At 49.0% G+C, this 20,526-nt stretch overlaps 1 protein-coding gene across 1 annotated transcript; it reads right to left on the bottom strand.

The window, feature by feature from the left end:
* Positions 1 to 15,999: 15,999 nt before the first annotated feature.
* Positions 16,000 to 19,194, bottom strand: LOC123134808 (tubby-like F-box protein 8). The gene is made up of 5 exons (XM_044553980.1): positions 18,896 to 19,194; positions 17,708 to 18,222; positions 17,446 to 17,533; positions 17,121 to 17,253; positions 16,000 to 17,033 (listed from the first exon to the last, which is right to left on the bottom strand). Exons 2-5 carry the CDS (start codon positions 18,071 to 18,073, stop codon positions 16,256 to 16,258), a joined length of 1,365 nt encoding a protein of 454 aa, XP_044409915.1. The 5' UTR covers positions 18,074 to 18,222; positions 18,896 to 19,194; the 3' UTR covers positions 16,000 to 16,255.
* Positions 19,195 to 20,526: the final 1,332 nt, after the last annotated feature.

Here is a 20,526-nt window from a genome sequence, read left to right on the forward strand (position 1 = left end):
GGGGCGGCGGCTCGGCGAAGGAGTAGGGCGGCAGAGGCGCACGGGCGCGGGGGCTGCGCCGGATGGGACGACGGGCCCGATCCAGGCCCCACGGGCCGCGGCGGCGAGGAGCGTGGGAGCGGCACGCCCGGGACAGGTGGCGCCGTCTAGTTGGTGGAGGGCGGCGGAGGGGGTTTGACCTAGGGTTTCGCCCGAAAAATGGAGAGGGAGGCACTTATAGGTAGAGGGAGCTAGGAGAGGGCTATTAAGGAGCGGTTTTCGCCCACACGATCATGATCCAACGACGGAGAGTATGAAGGTGGATTAGATGGGCTAGGTGGGCTGTGTGGAGGGGTGTTGGGCTGCAAAGAGAAGGAGGGCTTTGGTTAACACGGTTAACCATTGGAGCGTCAAACGACCTCCAAATAGAACGAAATTTGACAGGCGGTCTATCGATGATGTACCAAGACCGCTCGACAACTCTCGGCCCATTCCGAGAAACCGCTCATGAAACAAGTTCTAGGAGGTGCGGCGGGCGCGTGCGAGTGTGTCTGTGCTTAGAACGGACAACGGAGAGAACCGAGGGAACCTGAACGGATGCATGTTTTGAAAAACATGCAGATGAAATGCACATGATGACATGGAAAAGTGTAACACGCAAGCGAATGACATGGTAACGACGGCGAATAACTGGGAGACACCTGGCGCATCGGTCTCGGGGCGTTACAATGGGTCATACTCTGGCCTCGTGGACCAAAGATTTGATTCAGCGGGGTTTCCATGCAATATGGAAGATTTCTGGTCATGGAATCATGACTCTTAGGTCTTATTCTCAGCGCGGTTTGCTTGTCGTATGCTTGTAGCGACAAAAAAGTGAAGAGAAGCTTGGTTGGATGGGGAACGGGACCCTCAAGCTCGAAAGCAAAGAGAAGTCGTGGATTGCTTCATGGAAATCACAGGTTCCTTTGAAGACACACTTGTTTCTTAGGAGGTAATTAGCTCGACTCTCTCTTCCAACAACTGATCTTTTGCGATACCAAAATATGTCTGCTACTATTAGTTGCGTGTCTATGGAGCGGACGACTCTTGGTGCCACTCATTATTAGATTGTGCCATGGCCGGATGCGTGTGGGCCTTGGGTGATGAAGAGCTTATTGAGTACAAAATGTGAAACAAATGATTGTTTTTCATTGATAGAACTGTTATCGCATGATTAGCTGACTTGTGTTCTTTTCACACTCTGGGCTGTTTGACGACGCTCAACAAGATGCTTCATGAAGGGGATTTCCTGGCTCCGTCATCTACACATTCCTTCATCACATTGTTCATGGATGATCTTAACATTGCCAAGGTGCAAAGCGTGAAAAAGGTTCATCAACAAAAACTAGCCAGCACAAAAAGATAGATTCCTTCCCTAACATGTATTGCCAAGTTAAATTGTGATGGTGTTGTATCTCGACGGGGAGACATTGGAGTTGTGCTTGTCTTATGTCGTATCAGTGATGGGAAGTACCTCGGATCATTGGCGGTAACATTTTCAGCACTCGCAGATCCAGCTATCATATAAATGATTGTGTGTCGCGGGGCTCTTGCATTGGCTAAGGACTTAGGTGTACATCAAATGAAGATCGCCTTAGACTGCCTTTCTATTGTCCATGATATCCATTAGGAGTTCAAGTGGTTGTAATGCCTCGATCAAGGAAATAGGTAAGTGGTCCAAGAAGTTCCAGGAAGCATCCTTCACTCATGAAGGACGTTGCTCCAACTTGGAAGCACGCAACGTTGCCCGGTATGCTCTTTCTTTTTCATTTTGGTCGCCATTCATGGCTTCTCCAGCCTCATGATGTAATCCATATTCCTCAAACATGATGCGCCAATAAAGTGCGTGAATTGTTAGAAGGGAACAAGTTGCCCGGGGAGCTACTTTTCCTTGGAAAAGGAGAATTCTTCCCTCTTCAATGAGATAGCGCATGTTGTGGTATGAATCCATGTTCACCACTCCGCTCGCTTGTTCACCTTCCCTCATCGGTAAAATCCTTCAACAACCCCCTCCCCAAGCTCCGACAGTGGTTGTCATCTCCTACCTCATCGAGGTGGTGCTCTCCCCCTCCTCCTCGTGTAGGGTTGGTGTCCCCCCTCTTATGACATCGGTGTTACCGTCTTCCCATCTCTCGGACAACGATGGCCATATCCTCCCTCTTCGGCACATACGATGGTGAAGCACCTCCCCCTACCCCCTCCTGACACCTTGCGTTGTTGGTTCCAACATTCATGGTGATGTGGCAACATCATGTTGACGTGTCGTGTGTGGTTGGCACCATAGTGCGCACTTGATCAGTTGTTACTAACTTTGCATTATATTTATTGTTGGAAATATGCCCTAGAGGCAATAATAAATTAGTTATTATTATATTTCCTTGTTCATGATAATCGTTTATTATCCATGCTATAATTGTATTGACAGGAAACTCAGATACATGTGTGGGTACATAGACAACACCATGTCCCTAGTAAGCCTCTAGTTGACTAGCTCATTGATCAATAGATGGTTACGGTTTCCTGACCATGGACATTGGATGTCGTTGATAACGGGATCACATCATTAGGAGAATGATGTGATGGACAAGACCCAATCCTAAGCCTAGCACAGAGATCGTGTAGTTCGTATGCTAAAGCTTTTCTAATGTCAAGTATCTTTTCCTTAGACCATGAGATTGTGCAACTCCCGGATATCGTAGGAATGCTTTGGGTGTACCAAACGTCACAACGTAACTGGGTGGCTATAAAGGTGCACTACAGGTATCTCTGAAAGTGTCTGTTGGGTTGGCACGAATCGAGACTGGGATTTGTCACTCTGTGTAAACAGAGAGGTATCTCTGGGCCCACTCGGTAGGACATCATCATAATGTGCACAATGTGACCAAGGGGTTGATCACGGGATGATGTGTTATGGAACGAGTAAAGAGACTTGCCGGTAACGAGATTGAACAAGGTATCGGTATACCGACGATCGAATCTCGGGCAAGTACAATACCGTTAGACAAAGGGAATTGTATACGGGATCGATTGAGTCCTTGACATCGTGGTTCATCCGATGAGATCATCGTGGAACATATGGGAGCCAACATGGGTATCCAGATCCCGCTGTTGGTTATTGACCGTAGAACGTCTCGGTCATGTCTGCATGGTTCCCGAACCCGTAGGGTCTACACACTTAAGGTTCGATGACGCTAGGGTTATAAAGGAAGTTTGTATGTGGTTGCTGAATGTTGTTCGGAGTCCCGGATTAGATCTCGGACGTCACGAGGAGTTCCGGAATGGTCCGGAGGTAAAGATTTATATATGGGAAGTCCTATTTTGGCCACCGGAAAATGTTCGAGAATTTTTAGTATTGTACCGGGAAGGTTCTAGAAGGTTCCAGAGTGGGGCCCACCTGCATGGGGGGACCCACATGAACGTGGGTAGTGGGGGCAAGGCCCCACACCCCTGGTCAAGGCGCACCAAGATTCCCCCTTAGAAGGAATAAGATCATATCCTGAAGGGATAAGATCAAGATCCCTAAAAAGGGGGGATAATAATCGGTGGGGAAGGAAATGATGGGATTTCTTTCCTCCCACCTTTGCCAACGCCCCAATGGACTTGGAGGGCAAGGAACCAGCCCCCTCCACCCCTATATATAGTGGGGAGGCGCATGGGAGCTTTACCCTTGCCCCTGGCGCAGCCCTCCCCCTCTCCAACTCCACCTCCTCCTTAGTAGTGCTTGGCGAAGCCCTGCTGGAGAACTGCAAGCTCCACCACCACGTCGTCGTGCTGCCGGAGCTCTCCCTCAACTTCTCCTCTCCCCTTGCTGGATCAAGAAGGAGGAGACGTCCCCGAACTGTACGTGTGTTGAACGCAGAGGTGCCGTCCGTTCGGCACTAGGATCTCCGGTGATTTGGATCACGACGAGTACGACTCCTTCAACCCCGTTCTCTTGAATGCTTCCGCTCAGCGATCTACAAGGGTATGTAGATGCACTCTCCTTCCCCTCGTTGCTAGTTTCTCCATAGATAGATCTTGGTGACTCGTAGGAAAATTTTGAATTTCTGCTACATTCCCCAACAGTGGCATCATGAGCTAGGTCTATTGCATAGATTCTTTGCACGAGTAGAACACAAAGTAGTTGTGGGCATTGATTTTGTTCAATATGCTTACCGTTACTAGTCCAATCTTGTTTCGACGGTATTGTGGGATGAAGCGGCCCGGACCGACCTTACACGTACACTTACGTGAGACAGGTTCCACCGACTGACATGCACTTGGTGCATAAGGTGGCTAGCGGGTGCCAGTCTCTCCCACTTTAGTCGGAACGGATTCGATGAAAAGGGTCCTTATGAAGGGTAAATAGCAATTGGCATATCACGTTGTGGTTTTGCGTAGGTAAGAAACGTTCTTGCTAGAAACCCATAGCAGCCACGTAAAACATGCAAACAACAATTAGAGGACGTCTAACTTGTTTTTGCAGGGTATGCTATGTGATGTGATATGGCCATGAAGAATGTGATGAATGATATGTGATGTATGAGATTGATCATGTTCTTGTAATAGGAATCACGACTTGCATGTCGATGAGTATGACAACCGGCAGGAGCCATAGGAGTTGTCTTTATTTATTGTATGACCTGCGTGTCATTGAACAACGCCATGTAATTACTTTACTTTATTGCTAACCGGTAGCCATAGTAGTAGAAGTAATAAGTTGGCGAGACAACTTCATGGAGACACGATGATGGAGATCATGATGATGGAGATCATGGTGTCATGCCGGTGACGACGATGATCATGGAGCCCCGAAGATGGAGATCAAAAGGAGCAAAATGATATTGGCCATATCATGTCACTTTTTGATTGCATGTGATGTTTATCATGTTTATGCATCTTATTTGCTTAGAACGACGGTAGTAAATAAGATGATCCCTCATTAAAATTTCAAGAAAGTGTTCCCCCTAACTGTGCACCGTTGCGAAAGTTCATCGTTTCGAAGCACCACGTGATGATCAGGTGTGATAGATTCTTACGTTCACATACAACGGGTGTAAGCCAGATTTACACACGCGAAACACTTAGGTTAACTTGACGAGCCTAGCATGTACAGACATGGCCTCGGAACACAAGAGACCGAAAGGTCGAGCATGAGTCGTATGGAGGATACGATCAACATGAAGATGTTCACCGATGATGACTAGTCTGTCTCTCGTGATGATCGGACACGGCCTAGTTGACTCGGATCATGTAATCACTTAGATGACTAGAGGGATGTCTAGCTGAGTGGGAGTTCATGAGATGAACTTAATTATCCTAAACATAGTCAAAAGATCTTTGCAAATTATGTCGTAAGCTCGCGCTTTAGTTCCACTATTTAGATATGTTCCTAGAGAAAATATAGTTGAAAGTTGACAGTAGCGATTATGCGGACAGAAAAAAGCTGATGTCCTTAATGCACCGCTCAGTGTGCTGAACCCCAAATGTCGTCTGTGGATGTTGCGAACATCGGACATACAAGTTTTGATAACTACGTGATAGTTCAGTTAAATGGTTTAGAGTTGAGGCACCAAAGACGTTTTTCGAAACGTCGCGGAACATATGAGATGTTTCGAGGGCTGAAATTGGGATTTCAGGCTCGTGCCCACGTCAAGAGGTATAAGACCTCCGATGATTTTCTTAGCCTGCAAACTAAGGGAGAAAAGCTCAATCGTTGAGCTTGTGCTCAGATTGTCTGAGTGCAACAATCACTTGAATCCAGTGGGAGTTGATCTTCCAGATGAGATAGTGATGTTTCTCCAAAGTCATTGCCACCAAGCTGCTAGAGCTTCGTGATGAACTATAACATATCAGGGATAGATATGATGATCCTTGAAGTGTTCGCGATGTTTGACACCGCGAAAGTAGAAGTCAAGTAGGAGCATCAATTGTTGATGGTTGGTAAAACCACTAGTTTCAAGAAGGGCAAGGGCGACGAGGGATACTTCATGAAACGGCAAAACAGTTGCTGCTCTAGTGAAGAAACCTAAGGTTGAACCCAAACCCGAGACTAAGTGCTTCTGTAATGAGAGGAACGGACACTGAAGCAGAATTACCCTAGATACTTGGTAGATGAGAAGGTTGGCAAGGTCGATAGAAGTATATTGGATATACATTATGTTAATGTGTACTTTACTAGTACTCCTAGTAGCACCAGGGTATTAGATACCGGTTCGGTTGCTAAGTGTTAGTAACTCGAAATAAAAGGCTACGAAATAAACCGAGACTAGCTAAAGGTGAGCTGACGATATGTGTTGGAAGTGTTTCCAAGGTTGATGAGATCAAGCATCGCATGCTCCCTCTACCATCGAGATTGGTGTTAAACTTAAATAATTATTATTTGGTGTTTGCGTTGAGCATAGGCATGATTGGATTATGTCTGTCGCAATACGGTTATTCATTTAAGGAGAATAATGGTTACTCTATTTATTTGAATAATACCTTCAATGGTCTTACACGTATAAGGAATGGTTTATTGAATCTCGATCGTAGTGATACACATTTTCATGCCAAAAGATATAAGATAGTAATGATAGTACCACTTACTTGTGCAACTGCCATGTAAGTCATATTGGTGTAAAACGCATGAAAAAGCTCCATGTTGATGGATCTTTGGACTCACTTGTTTTTCAAAAGTTTGAGACATGCAAACCATGTCTATTGGTGTATACACATGAAGAAACTCCATGCAGATGGATCGTTTGGACTCACTTGATTTTTAATCACTTGAGATATGCAAATCATACCACATAGGCAAGATGACTGAAAAGCCTTGTTTTCAGTAAGATGGAACAAGATAGCAACTTGTTGGAAGTAACACATTTTGATGTGTGCAGTCCAATGAGTGCTGAGGCATGCAGTGAATATCGTTATGTTCCTACTTCACGGATGATTTAACTAGATACTGAGTATATTTACTTGATGAAACACAAGTCTGAATTATTGAATGGTTCAAGTTATTTCAGAGTGAAGTTCAAGATCATTGTGACAAGAGGATTAAATGGCTATGATATGATTATAGAGATGAGTATCTGAGTTACGAGCTTTGGCACGCAATTAAGACATTGTGGAAATGTTTTACAATTAATACCGCCTGGAACACTATACTGTGATGGTGTGTCCGAACATCATAGTTGCACCCTATTAGATATGGTGCGTACCATGATGTCTCTTACCGAATTACCACTATCGTTCATGGGTTAGGCATTAGAGACAACCACACTCACTTTAATAGGGCACCACGTAATTCCGTTGAGATGACACCGTTTGAACTATGGTTTGGAGAAACCTAAGTTGTCGTTTCTTAAAAGTTTGGGGCTGCGACGCTTATGTGAAAAAGTTTCATCGTGATAAGCTCAAACCCAAAACGGACAAATACATCTTCATAGGATACCCAAAATGGTTGGGTATACCTCCTAATCTCAGATCCGGAAGCAAAAGTAATTGTTTCTAGAAACGGGTCCTTTCTCGAGGAAAAGTTTCTCTTGAAAGAATTGAGTGGGAGGATGGTGGAGACTTGATGAGGTTATTGAACCGTCACTTCAACTAGTATGTAGCAGGGCACAGGAAGTTGTTCCTGTGGCGCCTACACCAATTGAAGTAGAAGCTTATGATAGTGATCATGAAGTTTCGGATCAAGTCACTACCGTACCTCGTAGGGTGACAAGGATGCGTACTACTTCAGAGTGGTACGCAATCCTGTCTTAGAGGTCGTGTTGCTAGACAACAATGAACCTATGAGCTATGGAGAAGCGATGGTGGGCCTGAATTCCGACAAATGGTTAGAAGCCATGAAATCCGAGATAGGATCCATGTATCAGAACAAAGCATGGACTTTGGTGGACTTGCCCGATGATCGGCAAGCCATTGAGATAAATGGATCTTTAAGAAGAAGACTGACGTGGACGGTAATGTCACCGTCTATGAAGCTCGACTTGTGGCGAAGAGTTTTTCACAAGTTCAAGGAGTTGACTGTGATGAGATTTTCTCATCCGTAGCGATGCTTAAGTCCGTCGGAATCCTGTTAGCATTAGCTGCATTTATGAAATCTGGCAGATGGATGTCAAAACGAGTTTCCTTACCAGATTTCGTAAGGAAAGGATGTATGTGATACAATCAGAAAGGTTTTGTCGATCCTAAGGATGCTAAAAGGTATGCTAGCTCCAGCGATCCTTCCATGGACTGGAGTAAGCATCTCGGAGTTGGAATATGCACTTTGATAAGATGATCAAAGATTTTGGGTTTATACAAAAGTTTATGAGAAACTTGTATTTCCAAAGAAGTGAGTGGGAGCGCTATAGAATTTCTGATGAGTATATGTTGTTGACATATTGTTGATCAGAAATGATGTAGAATTTCTGGAAAGCATATGGGGTTATTTGAAAAGTGTTTTTCAATGGAGAACCTGGATTAAGCTACTTGAACATTGAGCATCAAGATCTATGAGGATAGATCAAAAACGCTAAATGGTACTTTCAAATGAGCATATACCTTGACATGATCTTGAAGGTGTTCAAGATGGATCAGTCAAAGAAGGAGTTCTTAGCTGAGTTGTAAGGTATGAAGTTAAGAGTTAAAGCTCGACCACGGCAGAAGAGAGAGAAAGGATGAATGTCGTCCCCTATGCTTCAGACGTAGGCTCTATAGTATGCTATGTTGTGTACCGCACCGGAAGTGTGCCTTGCCATGAGTCAGTCAAGGGGTACAAGAATGATCCAGGAATGGATCATTGGACAGCGGTCAAAATTGTCCTTGGAGTAAATAAGGACATGTTTCTCGATTATGGAGGTGATAAAGAGTTCGGCATAAAGGGTTACGTCGATGAAGGCTTTAACACCTATCCGAGTGAACATTGAGCATCAAGATCTATGAGGATAGATCAAAAAATGCTAAATGGTACTTTCAAATGAGCACATACCTTGACGTTATCTTGAAGGTGTTCAAGATGGATCAGTCAAAGAAGGAGTTCTTGCCTGAGATGTGAGGTACGAAGTTAAGACTTAAAGCTCGACCACGGCAGAATAGAGAGAAAGGACGAATGTCATCCCCTATGCTTTAGACGTAGGCTCTACAATATGCTATGATGTGTACCGCACCTGATGTGTGCCTTGCTACATATCTGGCAAGAGGGTACAAAGGTGATCAAGGAGTGGATCACCAGATAGCGGTCAAAATTATCCTTAGAGGAATAAGGATATGTTTCTCGATTATGGAGGTGATAAAGAGTTCGACGTAAAGGGTTACGTCGATGCAAGCTTTAACACCTATTCGAATGACTTTGAGTAGCAAACCGGATACGTATAGTGGAGCAACCATTTGGAATAGCTCCAAGTGGAGCGTGGAAGCAGCATTTACAATATGACCTAGAGATTTGCGAAGTACATACGAATCTGAATGTTGCAGACCCGTTGACTAAAACCTCTCTCACAAGCAAAACATGATCAAATCCCAGAACTCATTGAGTCTTAATCACATGGTGATGTGAACTTGTTTAGTGACACTAGTAAACTCTTTGGATGTTGGTCACATGGTGATGTGACCTGTGAGTGTTAATCACATGGCGATGTGAACTAGATTATTGACTCTAGTGCAAGTGGGAGACTGTTGGAAATATGCCCTAGAGGCAATAATAAATTAGTTATTATTATATTTCCTTGTTCATGATAATCGTTTATTATCCATGCTATAATTGTATTGATAGGAAACTCAGATACATGTGTGGGTACATAGACAACACCATGACCCTAGTAAGCCTCTAGTTGACTAGCTCGTTGATCAATAGATGGTTACGGTTTCCTGACCATGGACATTGGATGTCGTTGATAACGGGATCACATCATTAGGAGAATGATGTGATGGACAAGACCCAATCCTAAGCCTAGCACAGAGATCGTGTAGTTCGTATGCTAAAGCTTTTCTAATGTCAAGTATCTTTTCCTTAGACCATGAGATTGTGCAACTCCCGGATACTGTAGGAATGCTTTGGGTGTACCAAACGTCACAATGTAACTGGGTGGCTATAAAGGTGCACTACAGGTATCTCCGAAAGTGTCTGTTGGGTTGGCACGAATCGAGACTGGGATTTGTCACTCTGTGTAAACGGAGAGGTATCTCTGGGCCCACTCGGTAGGACATCATCATAATATGCACAATGTGACCAAGGAGTTGATCACGGGATGATGTGTTACAGAACGAGTAAAGAGACTTGCCAGTAACGAGATTGAACAAGGTATCGGTATACAAACGATCGAATCTCGGGCAAGTACAATACCGTTAGACAAAGGGAATTGTATACGGGATCGATTGAGTCCTTGACATCGTGGTTCATCCGATGAGATCATCGTGGAACATATGGGAGCCAACATGGGTATCCAGATCCCGCTGTTGGTTATTGACCGTAGAACGTCTCGGTCATGTCTGCATGGTTCCCGAACCCGTAGGGTCTACACACTTAAGGTTCGATGACGCTAGGGTTATAAAGGAAGTTTGTATGTGGTTGCCGAATGTTGTTCGGAGTCCTGGATGAGATCCCGGACGTCACGAGGAGTTCCGGAATGGTCCGGAGGTAAAGATTTATATATGGGAAGTCCTATTTTGGCCACCAGAAAATGTTCGGGAATTTTCGGTATTGTACCGGGAAGGTTCTAGAAGGTTCCGGAGTGGAGCCCACCTTCATGGGGGGACCCACATGAACGTGGGTAGTGGGGGCAAGGCCCCACACCCCTGGTCAAGGCGCACCAAGATTCCCCCTTAGAAGGAATAAGATCATATCCCGAAGGGATAAGATCAAGATCCCTAAAAAGGGGGGATAACAATCGGTGGGGAAGAAAATGATGGGATTTCTTTCTTCCCACCTTTGCCAACGCCCCAATGGACTTGGAGGGCAAGGAACCAGCCCCCTCCACCCCTATATATAGTGGGGAGGCGCATGGGAGCTTTACCCTTGCCCCTGGCGCAGCCCTCCCCCTCTCCAACTCCACCTCCTCCTTAGTAGTGCTTGGCGAAGCCCTGCTGGAGAACTGCAAGCTCCACCACCACGTCGTCGTGCTGCCGGAGCTCTCCCTCAACTTCTCCTCTCCCCTTGCTGGATCAAGAAGGAGGAGACGTCCCCGGACTGTACGTGTGTTGAACGCGGAGGTGTCGTCCGTTCGGCACTAGGATCTCCGGTGATTTGGATCACGACGAGTACGACTCCTTCAACCCTGTTCTCTTGAACGCTTCCGCTCAGCGATCTACAAGGGTATGTAGATGCACTCTCCTTCCCCTCGTTGCTAGTTTCTCCATAGATAGATCTTGGTGACTCGTAGGAAAATTTTGAATTTCTGCTACGTTCGCCAACATTTCTGGCCTTCTTTTTCGAGAACACCTCAAAATGGGTAAGAAGATCCCGCACTGCATCATAGCTTTGCCTTTCAGACCTGTGGCACTCCCAAATTCTATATGGTGGTCTTCCCAAACAAAACAAATCAATGGCGGCGATACTTTTTGATGTTGCATTACTACTGTTGTGTTAAGGGTGTGGCTAGATCTCAGTAGGCTGAGATTTAACCAACTCTCAGACAAATGACATATAACACTAAAATAAAATAAAAAATAAAAGATTACACGAATCTGTACATACGATCTCACGAATATAGCATTGACTAAGACCTCTCGTTGTGTGTTGTGTTAAACGTTCTTACAGAAGGACCACCACCAGGCACAAAATGGAGAATCGAACCTCCCCACTATACATACCTGGCCATCCCTCGGGCCTGATCAAGTCCGAAGCAAAAAAAACAGGCCCGGGCCCGGCCCGGGCGCCGGGCCAAAAAAACAGCCCCAAGCCCGACGCATCACTACAAAAGCCTGTCGGGCCTCGGGCTGGGTCTCTTCGTTAAACAGCAGATATGATGGGCCCGGTCCCGGTCCGGCCTTTGGACTCAAAACCTAGGCCAAGCCCGGCCCGGGGACAAGGGCAGGCCGGGCCGGGCTGCCCATGGCCAGGTATATTCCCCACCCCAGCACCAAAATTATTCCTGAACCCATACACGACGCTAGTCACAGTGGGGTGGCGGCCGCGTTGTCAGGCCAACTCCACCGCGCGACCCTATCATGTCCGGCCCCGTCCGTTTGGGGCAAAACGGACAAACCAGGCGGCCCAGCGCACAGGAGCAAACGGACATTTTGTCCGTTTTGTGTCCGCTTTCGACCCATCCACGGCCCAAGTTTGCGCCGCTTTTGGGGCGAAACGGATAGCACGCGGATGGGCGGGACGCGCGCGCTTGTCCGCCCCTGGACCGCCTGTCGGTGACACAAAGCAACCCCTCCCCTCCCCGCGGCCCCTTTGGCGCCATTCCCCCCCCCCCAAACTCTCCCACGTCCCGCCCATCCCACTCCCTCCTCCGTCCATGGCCGACGCCCAGCCGAACTCCGGTAGCCTGGCCGTCGACCCGCCCGGAATGGCCAATAAGAAGAAGGGCAAGGCGCCAAGGAAGCCGCGATCGGAGTGCACGCCGGAGGAGATCGCCAAGTTGGACGCGGAATCGGGGAAGAGGAGGGACCGGAGGGTGGTCGCCAAGAACAACATCGCCGTGGCCAAGAGAGCGGCCGAACGCGCTGCGATTGAGGCCGTGCGGCACAAGGCCGAGGTCGAGGAGAAGGAGGCCATCGTCAGCAAAGCGCACACCCTTCTCATGCATGGCATTTGTCGCCCGGCCGGTTTCTTTGGAGGGGCCGTTGGTCCGGCGAGCATAGGGTCGTCGGTCGCCCGACTTCCGCATTGCTAGTCGCCGATGTCGCGGACCACGCCCTTGTCGCCCGGCTTTCCTCCGCCAAGGCACGACGGCCAAACCCATTTCGGGGGGTCACCGGACGTGAGCATAATCGCGCCATCCACACCGCGCCCATCAGCCGTCATCGACCTCAACGTCACTCTCGGGTCCAACAACGGCGGTCGGCCGTCCGTCGAGATGCAAAGAAAGCAAGCACGACCGCCGTTTACCGGCACCATGCCACCCCCCCCCCCCCCCGCGCGTCTTGTTCGACGGAATGCCAACACCAACGGCACTGGTCGATGACCCCTACTACGACCAGTTCATGGAGGAAGTGATCTATGATGGAGGTCACGTCCCTGTCTACGACCCCGTGGAGACCCAAAGTCAGGATGGTCGCGGCCAGTTCACTGTCGGTGAAGATGGCGACGACCGTGCTAACTACGACCATGGTGACTCGTGGCATGAAGACGATGACATCTATGCCAAAGGTGATGAAGAAGAAATCAATGACGTTGACATTAGTGGCGAGCCATTGTTCATTGACGAGCTAACACAAAGAGCGGAAGCACAAAACAAGAGGAAGAGCATTCGCACGGGTTCATACACACAAGATGAAGACAAGTTGATTTGCTAAGCTTGGATGGAGATAAGCCAAGATCCAAGGACCGGCGTGCAACAAAAGGGCATTGTTTTTTGGACGAGAGTCCACAAAACATTCCATGAAAGGAAGATGTTTGAGCCCTACCAATTTGAAAGCAAACGTGGCGTCGGTTCGATTCAAAAGAGATGGTTGTTCATACAACAAGAGTGCAACAAGTATCAAGCCGCCTTTGAGAGCGTTCAAGCACGACCCGTGAGTGGTACCGGCGTTGGGGACATGGTATGCTCTCCTTCCTTGCCCTTTCCTTGCTACGGACATGAGACTTCGGCCTTGTGCATGGTTGCATGTTCATTTTGTTATTGATCATATGGTGTAGGCATTTCAATCTTTGGAAGCATTCAAGGCCCGGCACAATGACAAGTCATTCACTCTCACGCATTGTTGGACTATGATCAACAATTGCCCTAAGTTTAAGGACCAATACCGTGAACTCCAAAGGAAGAGAGGCCTCAAGACGGCCAAGTTCGCTGGAGGTGGAGATGGCGAGGCGTTGAAGAGGCCGAGGGGCAAGACCAACTCCAAGGTTGACGACATTCGTGATGCCTCATCCATGGCATTGCATGACACTTTGCATGGCATGATGTCGCAAAAGGATGTGAGGGACGAGAAGAAGCGGCAAAGCAAGGACGAGCAAATGAAGCAATACCTAGAGCTCCAAACAAAGAAGCTTGAGATGGAGGAGGCAGCCAAGAAAAGGAAGATCGACATGGAGGAGGCGGCCCGGCAGAGGCAGCTCGACATCGAGGAGGAGGCCCGGCAACGGCAGCTCGACATCGAGGCCGACAACGTCAATGCCAGGCAAAGGCAGCTTGACATCGAGGCCACCAATGCCGCCACCAAAGCGAAAGAGGTGGCCCTGGCGATCATAAGCGTGGACTTGTTGAAGATGAGCGAGAAGACGAGGGCCTGATTCGAGGCCAGGCAGAAAGAGATGCTCGACGCCGACGGCATGAACTAGGTCGTCCGATCGACCGTGGCCGTTCTTTTTTGGAGGCTGGCATGGTTGCCGCCCGCCCGCTGGGCCGCTGGCCGTGTGCCGGCGAAAAAACATTCATTTTGAAGGTCGGCTGTGTTGCCGGCCGCTGGCTATGTTGCCGGCAAGGACAACCATTCATTTTGGAGGCCGGACTGTGTTGCCGGCCGCTGGCTAATGCCGGCGATGGACGTGTAGGCCGCTGGCTTTGTTGTCGGCGTGCGTGATGAACTGCGGCCGTAGGGCTTGGCATTTGACATGTTTTTTTTTTAAAAAATAGACACGGACAGGATGGGGTAAAAGATGCGGCCGCGGTGGCTGTGCGCTGGGCGAGGTGGAGTTGGGGTCGCGCGTTGGAGTTGACCTCACGTCCATCTATCCAGTCCACGATTCTATCGACCGGAAATTCCCCCACCTGAATTATAGCGAGGTGATGCTCCGCGTCTATCCATCCCACCCACTTTAACTTTAACCACAGAGAGAGAGAGAGAGAGAGAGAGAGAGAGAGAGAGAGAGAGAGAGAGAGAGAGAGAGAGAGAGAGAGAGAGAGAGAGAGAGATCGTTCCGCGTTCCAGACCTCGACATGCCATTGCCACTCAACATCTCGCCGCACGATGGCGACCACGGATCCAACTCCATCGGGAGGCGATGATAAACTACACGCAATGCCCACGGCCCCAACCGCCTGATTTGATGGCCGCTGTCACGTAGCAGATTAGTGCCGAGGCCACTCGCGCCGCTCAACCTAATCAATCATCAGGATATACATAATCATAATGTGACGCTTGTGCTGGTACTCCGCGCGCTGTCACACGCCCAGGGAGCCATGAAAGCTTCCTCCCATTCGCCCTTGCCCCGGCCCGGACTGAGAAGGAATGAATGATCGCCATGCACGATACGCTCAATTATTTCATCCATCCGAGCAAGCAAGCAAGCCACCTTTGTACTAGTATCGTCCGTGTATGGTTTTCTGGTATGGTGGGTTCATTTCGCTGTCAGTCATATGCATTCCAGCTCAGTCACGTAGCACATGATAACTTCTTCTGGGAAAAAGACTATTTCCTCCACCATCCAGTCACCCTCACCATGGACCCAGCCCCAGATGCCTCTATTTTACTACTTTATTCCTTCTCTTCTCCTAGCTGTACTGGAGTACTCACCTTTCTCACTACAGGAAGTCAGGAAATGTGTCATCCTCCATGCTGAAAAGAACTCAACCCACCTCCCAGAAATTATGGTAGCTCAACCTAAAGGAGATCATGGAACACTCAAAAGCTTATGAGAAAAGGTGGCAGGTACATGTGCAATGATTCTCCTATTAGACAAAACCACTGTTTATGCTTGCTAAAACAAGATGCACCAACCACACCAAAAGGGCATGGACCGAGGAGGGAGAGGGCTTCATCATGTGAGACAAGCCCAGTGCGCATGATCCTCGTCTGCGCCATAGAATAAGGCAAGCACACATGCTCAGCAAGCAGGCCAACAGTTGTAAAAGAACATAAGCACTGAACCTTTTTCTGTTCTTTACCAGACAACAGGAATCCATAGAGAAAGCTCAAAGGCAATCATGAAGGTGACGGAACCTTAGGTTAAATCCGGAACCAACCGCATCCACGAAACTTAGCTTCAAAGGAAGCAATCATGGTGCGAAGCATCACATGCTACCGAGTCCAGTTCCAACAAGCTACAAACAAAGCAGAATTACAAGCAAACAAAGGGCGTGTCCGTGATCTAGAATGGAAGTCCTATGGGGGGATGAGGGTTCTACTGCTTCCTTCCCTCGACCGCGCCTGTGTCGTCGTCGACCTCCGCCGGTCGCCGGTTTTATTCACAGGCCAGCTTCGTGTCGAAGCTGCTCAGGCACATTGCGAAGGCCTGGAACGCCGAGAGCGGATAGCGGTAGTCCATGGTGAACATGTCCTTGGACACCTTGCCGAACTGCAGGATGATCTTGTCCTGCTCCGGCGCCGGGGCGGGCTGCGACGGGGCCGGGGTCGGGGTCGGCGCCCCTGCGGGGGGCGGCGCGGGCTGGCTCGGCGCCGCGATCAGCTGGAAGTTCTTCACCGAGGCGATGGTCACGCGGCCACGGAAGTTGAGGCACCAGCACTGCAGCTGCTCGTGCCACCTCGGGACCTTGTTGCGGAGCACCAGCGGCCTCTCCTTGTTCTCTCCGTCTTCGTCGCGGCTTATCGCACCTCCGGCGATGTCGGACAAAAACCGGGAGCTGCTGAAATAACGGGAGCTGCTGAAATCCGTGGACCGGTCCATGATGGATGACTTGGAGAAGGAGCTCATGCTGCGAAACGAGTCCTCTAGAGCTCGGGGCATGATCTGGTCAGGCTGCCCAGGGACTATGCCGCCGGGCTCAACCGACGAGGCCGGTATGGAGTGCATGATGCAGTTCATCCGCCTAGGGCCCCTCGTGCCAAGAACATTTAGCTCGTAAGACACCTGAGCTATGTTGTAGCTACCAGATGGCACCTTGGGAGACACTTTCTTGGAGTTGAATCTCCGGCTACTCCGTCCAATGGAAGGAACTATAGCCCCATTGTAGGGGGGCTGCGTGTCGTAGACTATGAATTTTGTGCCAAGGAAGTTTGACCTGGAAATGAAAAGAAGGTCGGTTTTATTATCCGCAAATGCATGAGACCGGGAGGAAATGGTTACAGTACACATGTATAACTAGTACCTCAGTTTTCCAATATAGGTGCTGCTTGATCTTGAGATGTTTTCAGCATCCATTGAGATAACATATTCTGTGCAGGTTGTCCTGCGGATCCTTTTAGCAGACAAGAGGAACTTGCCATTCTCCACAAGTACCGCTGATTCAAAATAAATGAAAATAAAAGATCGGCATCTTAACTTCATGATTTCACAAAAAAAAAACAGGTACGAGAATTCATGCTAGCATATTGGCTAGTACTCCGTATTCCGCAAGAAGACAAGTCCTCACAGTGATGTTAGCACAATATAGAAATGGTATACTTCTAAAGGTGAAAATACTGATAGCATACCATTAGTCAGGCACAAGTAGAGATGATAGGTAGACTTTGATTTATCTCGCTTTATAAAACATTGAATCATTCCATCTCGAGGGCCAGGCTGTTGAAAGAATAACAAATGTCAGTGCAGATGTCTTGACTTAAGAGGCATGAGAATAAGCAACACAACGAACTCTCTTCAGTCTCGGATGTTGCCATCTAGGTAGTAGTACAAAATGCCGTTTGGAGCATTTCAGTTTTAAGGTTGCTTCATCAGGAGATGCAGAAATTTCACCTGCTTTAGAGAGACGGGGAAGGTGAGCTTTCCACAAAACTCCGGGCTCGTCACGATCTCCCTGCACATCTCCCTCCAGGCCTTGCAAACGGCCGCGCAGGACACCACATGCTTGCGCGACGGCCAGGTGCTCTCGCTTGCCTCCAGCCTCCGGATCACGTCGCTGAGGAGCTCCGGAGGGAGGCTAGCCCAGCGGCTCTCCTGGACTATGAGATCGGCGTCGCGGAGCTCGTGCACCGTGCTCTGGCACTTGCCCCTGTGGTGCCCGGTGAGGCCGGAGAGGCCGGAGATGGTCACGTCGAAGCTCCGCCTCGACAGGCTGCCGAAACCGTCCCTGACATCACGAACTATGCTGCGGAACGACATCTGCGCTAGCTAGATGCAGGCTGAAGATCAGAGCTTGGGCCACCGACAACCTTTCTAAACTGCTCTCTTTTGGAACGGCGATTACAGATCACGGCGGCTGAGCTGCTGCTCTGGAGTATGTCTAGGTAGAAGAAATCACCAACGTGTACCTGCGAGAGAGAGAAAAGCATAATTTTGGTGAGTATAGCGTGAAACAGACACCCATCTTTGGTGAAAAACATATTAATTCAAGCACATCCCGCTGGAAACAAATCGCCTCATTTTGAGAAAAGCTCAAGAGGAAAGAATAGTCTACGCATCCGAAATGGATTTGGATGCCATGGCGGTGCCGTAAAAAAAGAGAACACGAGACACCCCGGTGGCATGTTGCGACATTTCGAGAAAGAAATCTCCACCCTGGTACAGCTATCCCACGACAAACTTGGAAATAAGTCATTTCCATGGTAAAAAAGAATCAAAGAAGGCTCCGTTCCGCCCCGGATATCATAGAGACAATAAAAAAGAGGGATCTGTGAAGAACATATGTACTGCTAAAAAAACAAATCGCCAAGATCTGCAAGGCTTGGGCGAGGACAAGAACGACGACTGCGGCAGTCAATCCGAGGCGTTAGGACAGCTGAACTGAAAGAACTCTTGGCACGGACGAATTTAACGGACGAAAGAACAAAAAGATGCCAAGAACTCGGCATTTACTGCCGCATCCGGACGCACGGCCGCTTGATCCGGACAGTAAACGCCCCCGAAAAGCTCGCCCCCCCGCACAACCAGCCCGTCAATCAAATCAAGGACGGAAGACCGGCAACTGGAGCCGAAATAACTCACATCAGCGCGGACTCTGGGTTCTTGAGCGCCGATCCGGAGTTCCTGCGCCCGTGCCGCCGTCTCTGGAGACGAACGGGGTCAATCCGGCTCCAGCCCCAGCTGCGCTCACGCCGTTCCTGCCTGGTGGTTCCTTTCTTGGGCACGCGAAGAGGGAGGGGGAGGAGGTGAGGTGGGTGTGAAGAGGGAGGGAGACCCGGAGCGAGCGAGCGGAGGGGGATGGGGAAAGGCGAGAGAGCAGGAGGCGCACAGACACACACACGAGGCGGGTGCCGCGGCTGTTGTTTATCGTCCGCGCTCGCTCGCTCGCTCCGGTCCACGGGGCGTTCGGTTGACCTCTCCGTTCCGTTCCGTCTCATGTCCTCCTGCCGTGTGGGTGTGTGTGTGTGCCGACTTGCGCGCGGGGCGTGACGGCGTCAGCGTCCCTCCTGCCGCTCCAGTTTCTTCCTTCCTGACGTCTCCCGAGTCTGCTGCCGCCTGCGTCGCTCGCTACCTGCGCGCATTTCGCTGGCTCGCGGCAGGGAAAGCGGGTCGCTTTGGGTGGGCTTTCGCCGAGCTTTCTGCTTTCGCCCCGCATGCACGGCTGGCCGTGGGCGCGGGTACGTGCTGGCGATTGGGTTAACACGGTTGTTTTAATAAAATCAATCAGGGATCAGGGCGAGTGAATAGACCAGTCTAGACTCTGGAAACGTAGATGTACTACTATCTGTACCATGTGCTCCCTCGGCTCCGCGAACAAGGTGTAGGTCTAGCTTTTGTCCCTTGTCAAAGTTTTAAAACTTTGAACAAAAAAGTAGCGGTATTTATGGCACTAAATTAGTATCACTAGATCCGTTTTGAAATGTACATTCATAATATACAAATTTGATTTCATATATGTTACTAATCTTTTCTATATACTCCATCCGTCCCAAAATTTTTGTCTTAGATTTGTCTAGTCTTAGATTTGTCTAAGTACGAATGTATCAAGTCACGTTTTAGTATTAGGTACATCCGTATCTAGACAAATCTAAGACAAGAATTTTGGGACGGAGGGAGTAGTTGGTAAGAAAAATTAAAACTTTGACTTATGACAAACGGTGGAAGTATACTTATTCGCAGCCGGAGGGAGTGCGATGGTTTATCACCGTGTAAAGGCATCTCCAACACCGACCCTCAAATCGCTCGCATACTTCCGGATCGAGCGGACCGTACGAGTTGTGCCATCCAAGGCGGTCATGTATCGGTCTGCCAAGCAGTCTGAACCACGTTTTTCTGGCAAACTGGTATCAAACGTGGAGGGTTTTGCGGGAGTCTGGATAGCAGACACATAGGACTCCGACACCCCTGATCCACCCAAAAGGCAGGCGGAGCCCGCGCTGTTGTAGCTGCCCGCCCTATTTCCGAACCAAAATCCCCAATCTCTTCTTCCATACCGTCGCTCTTCACGCAACTCCCGCCCTTTTCTCCCACTCTCTTCTTCCCTCCTGCCACCGCCGCCGCATGGAACCGGAGAAGAGCCTGCCGGAGACAGAGGACGTGGTGGGGGTGCTGGAGGATCCGAATGACGACGTAAAATACTGTCAGATTTCTCGGTAGGGTTCATGACGAGGTCGGAAGTACCGGGACGGAGCCCGCATACATAGTTTATCCCA

Source organism: Triticum aestivum, chromosome 1B (assembly GCF_018294505.1).
Source record: "Triticum aestivum cultivar Chinese Spring chromosome 1B, IWGSC CS RefSeq v2.1, whole genome shotgun sequence".
Taxonomy (NCBI): Eukaryota; Viridiplantae; Streptophyta; class Magnoliopsida; order Poales; family Poaceae; genus Triticum; species Triticum aestivum.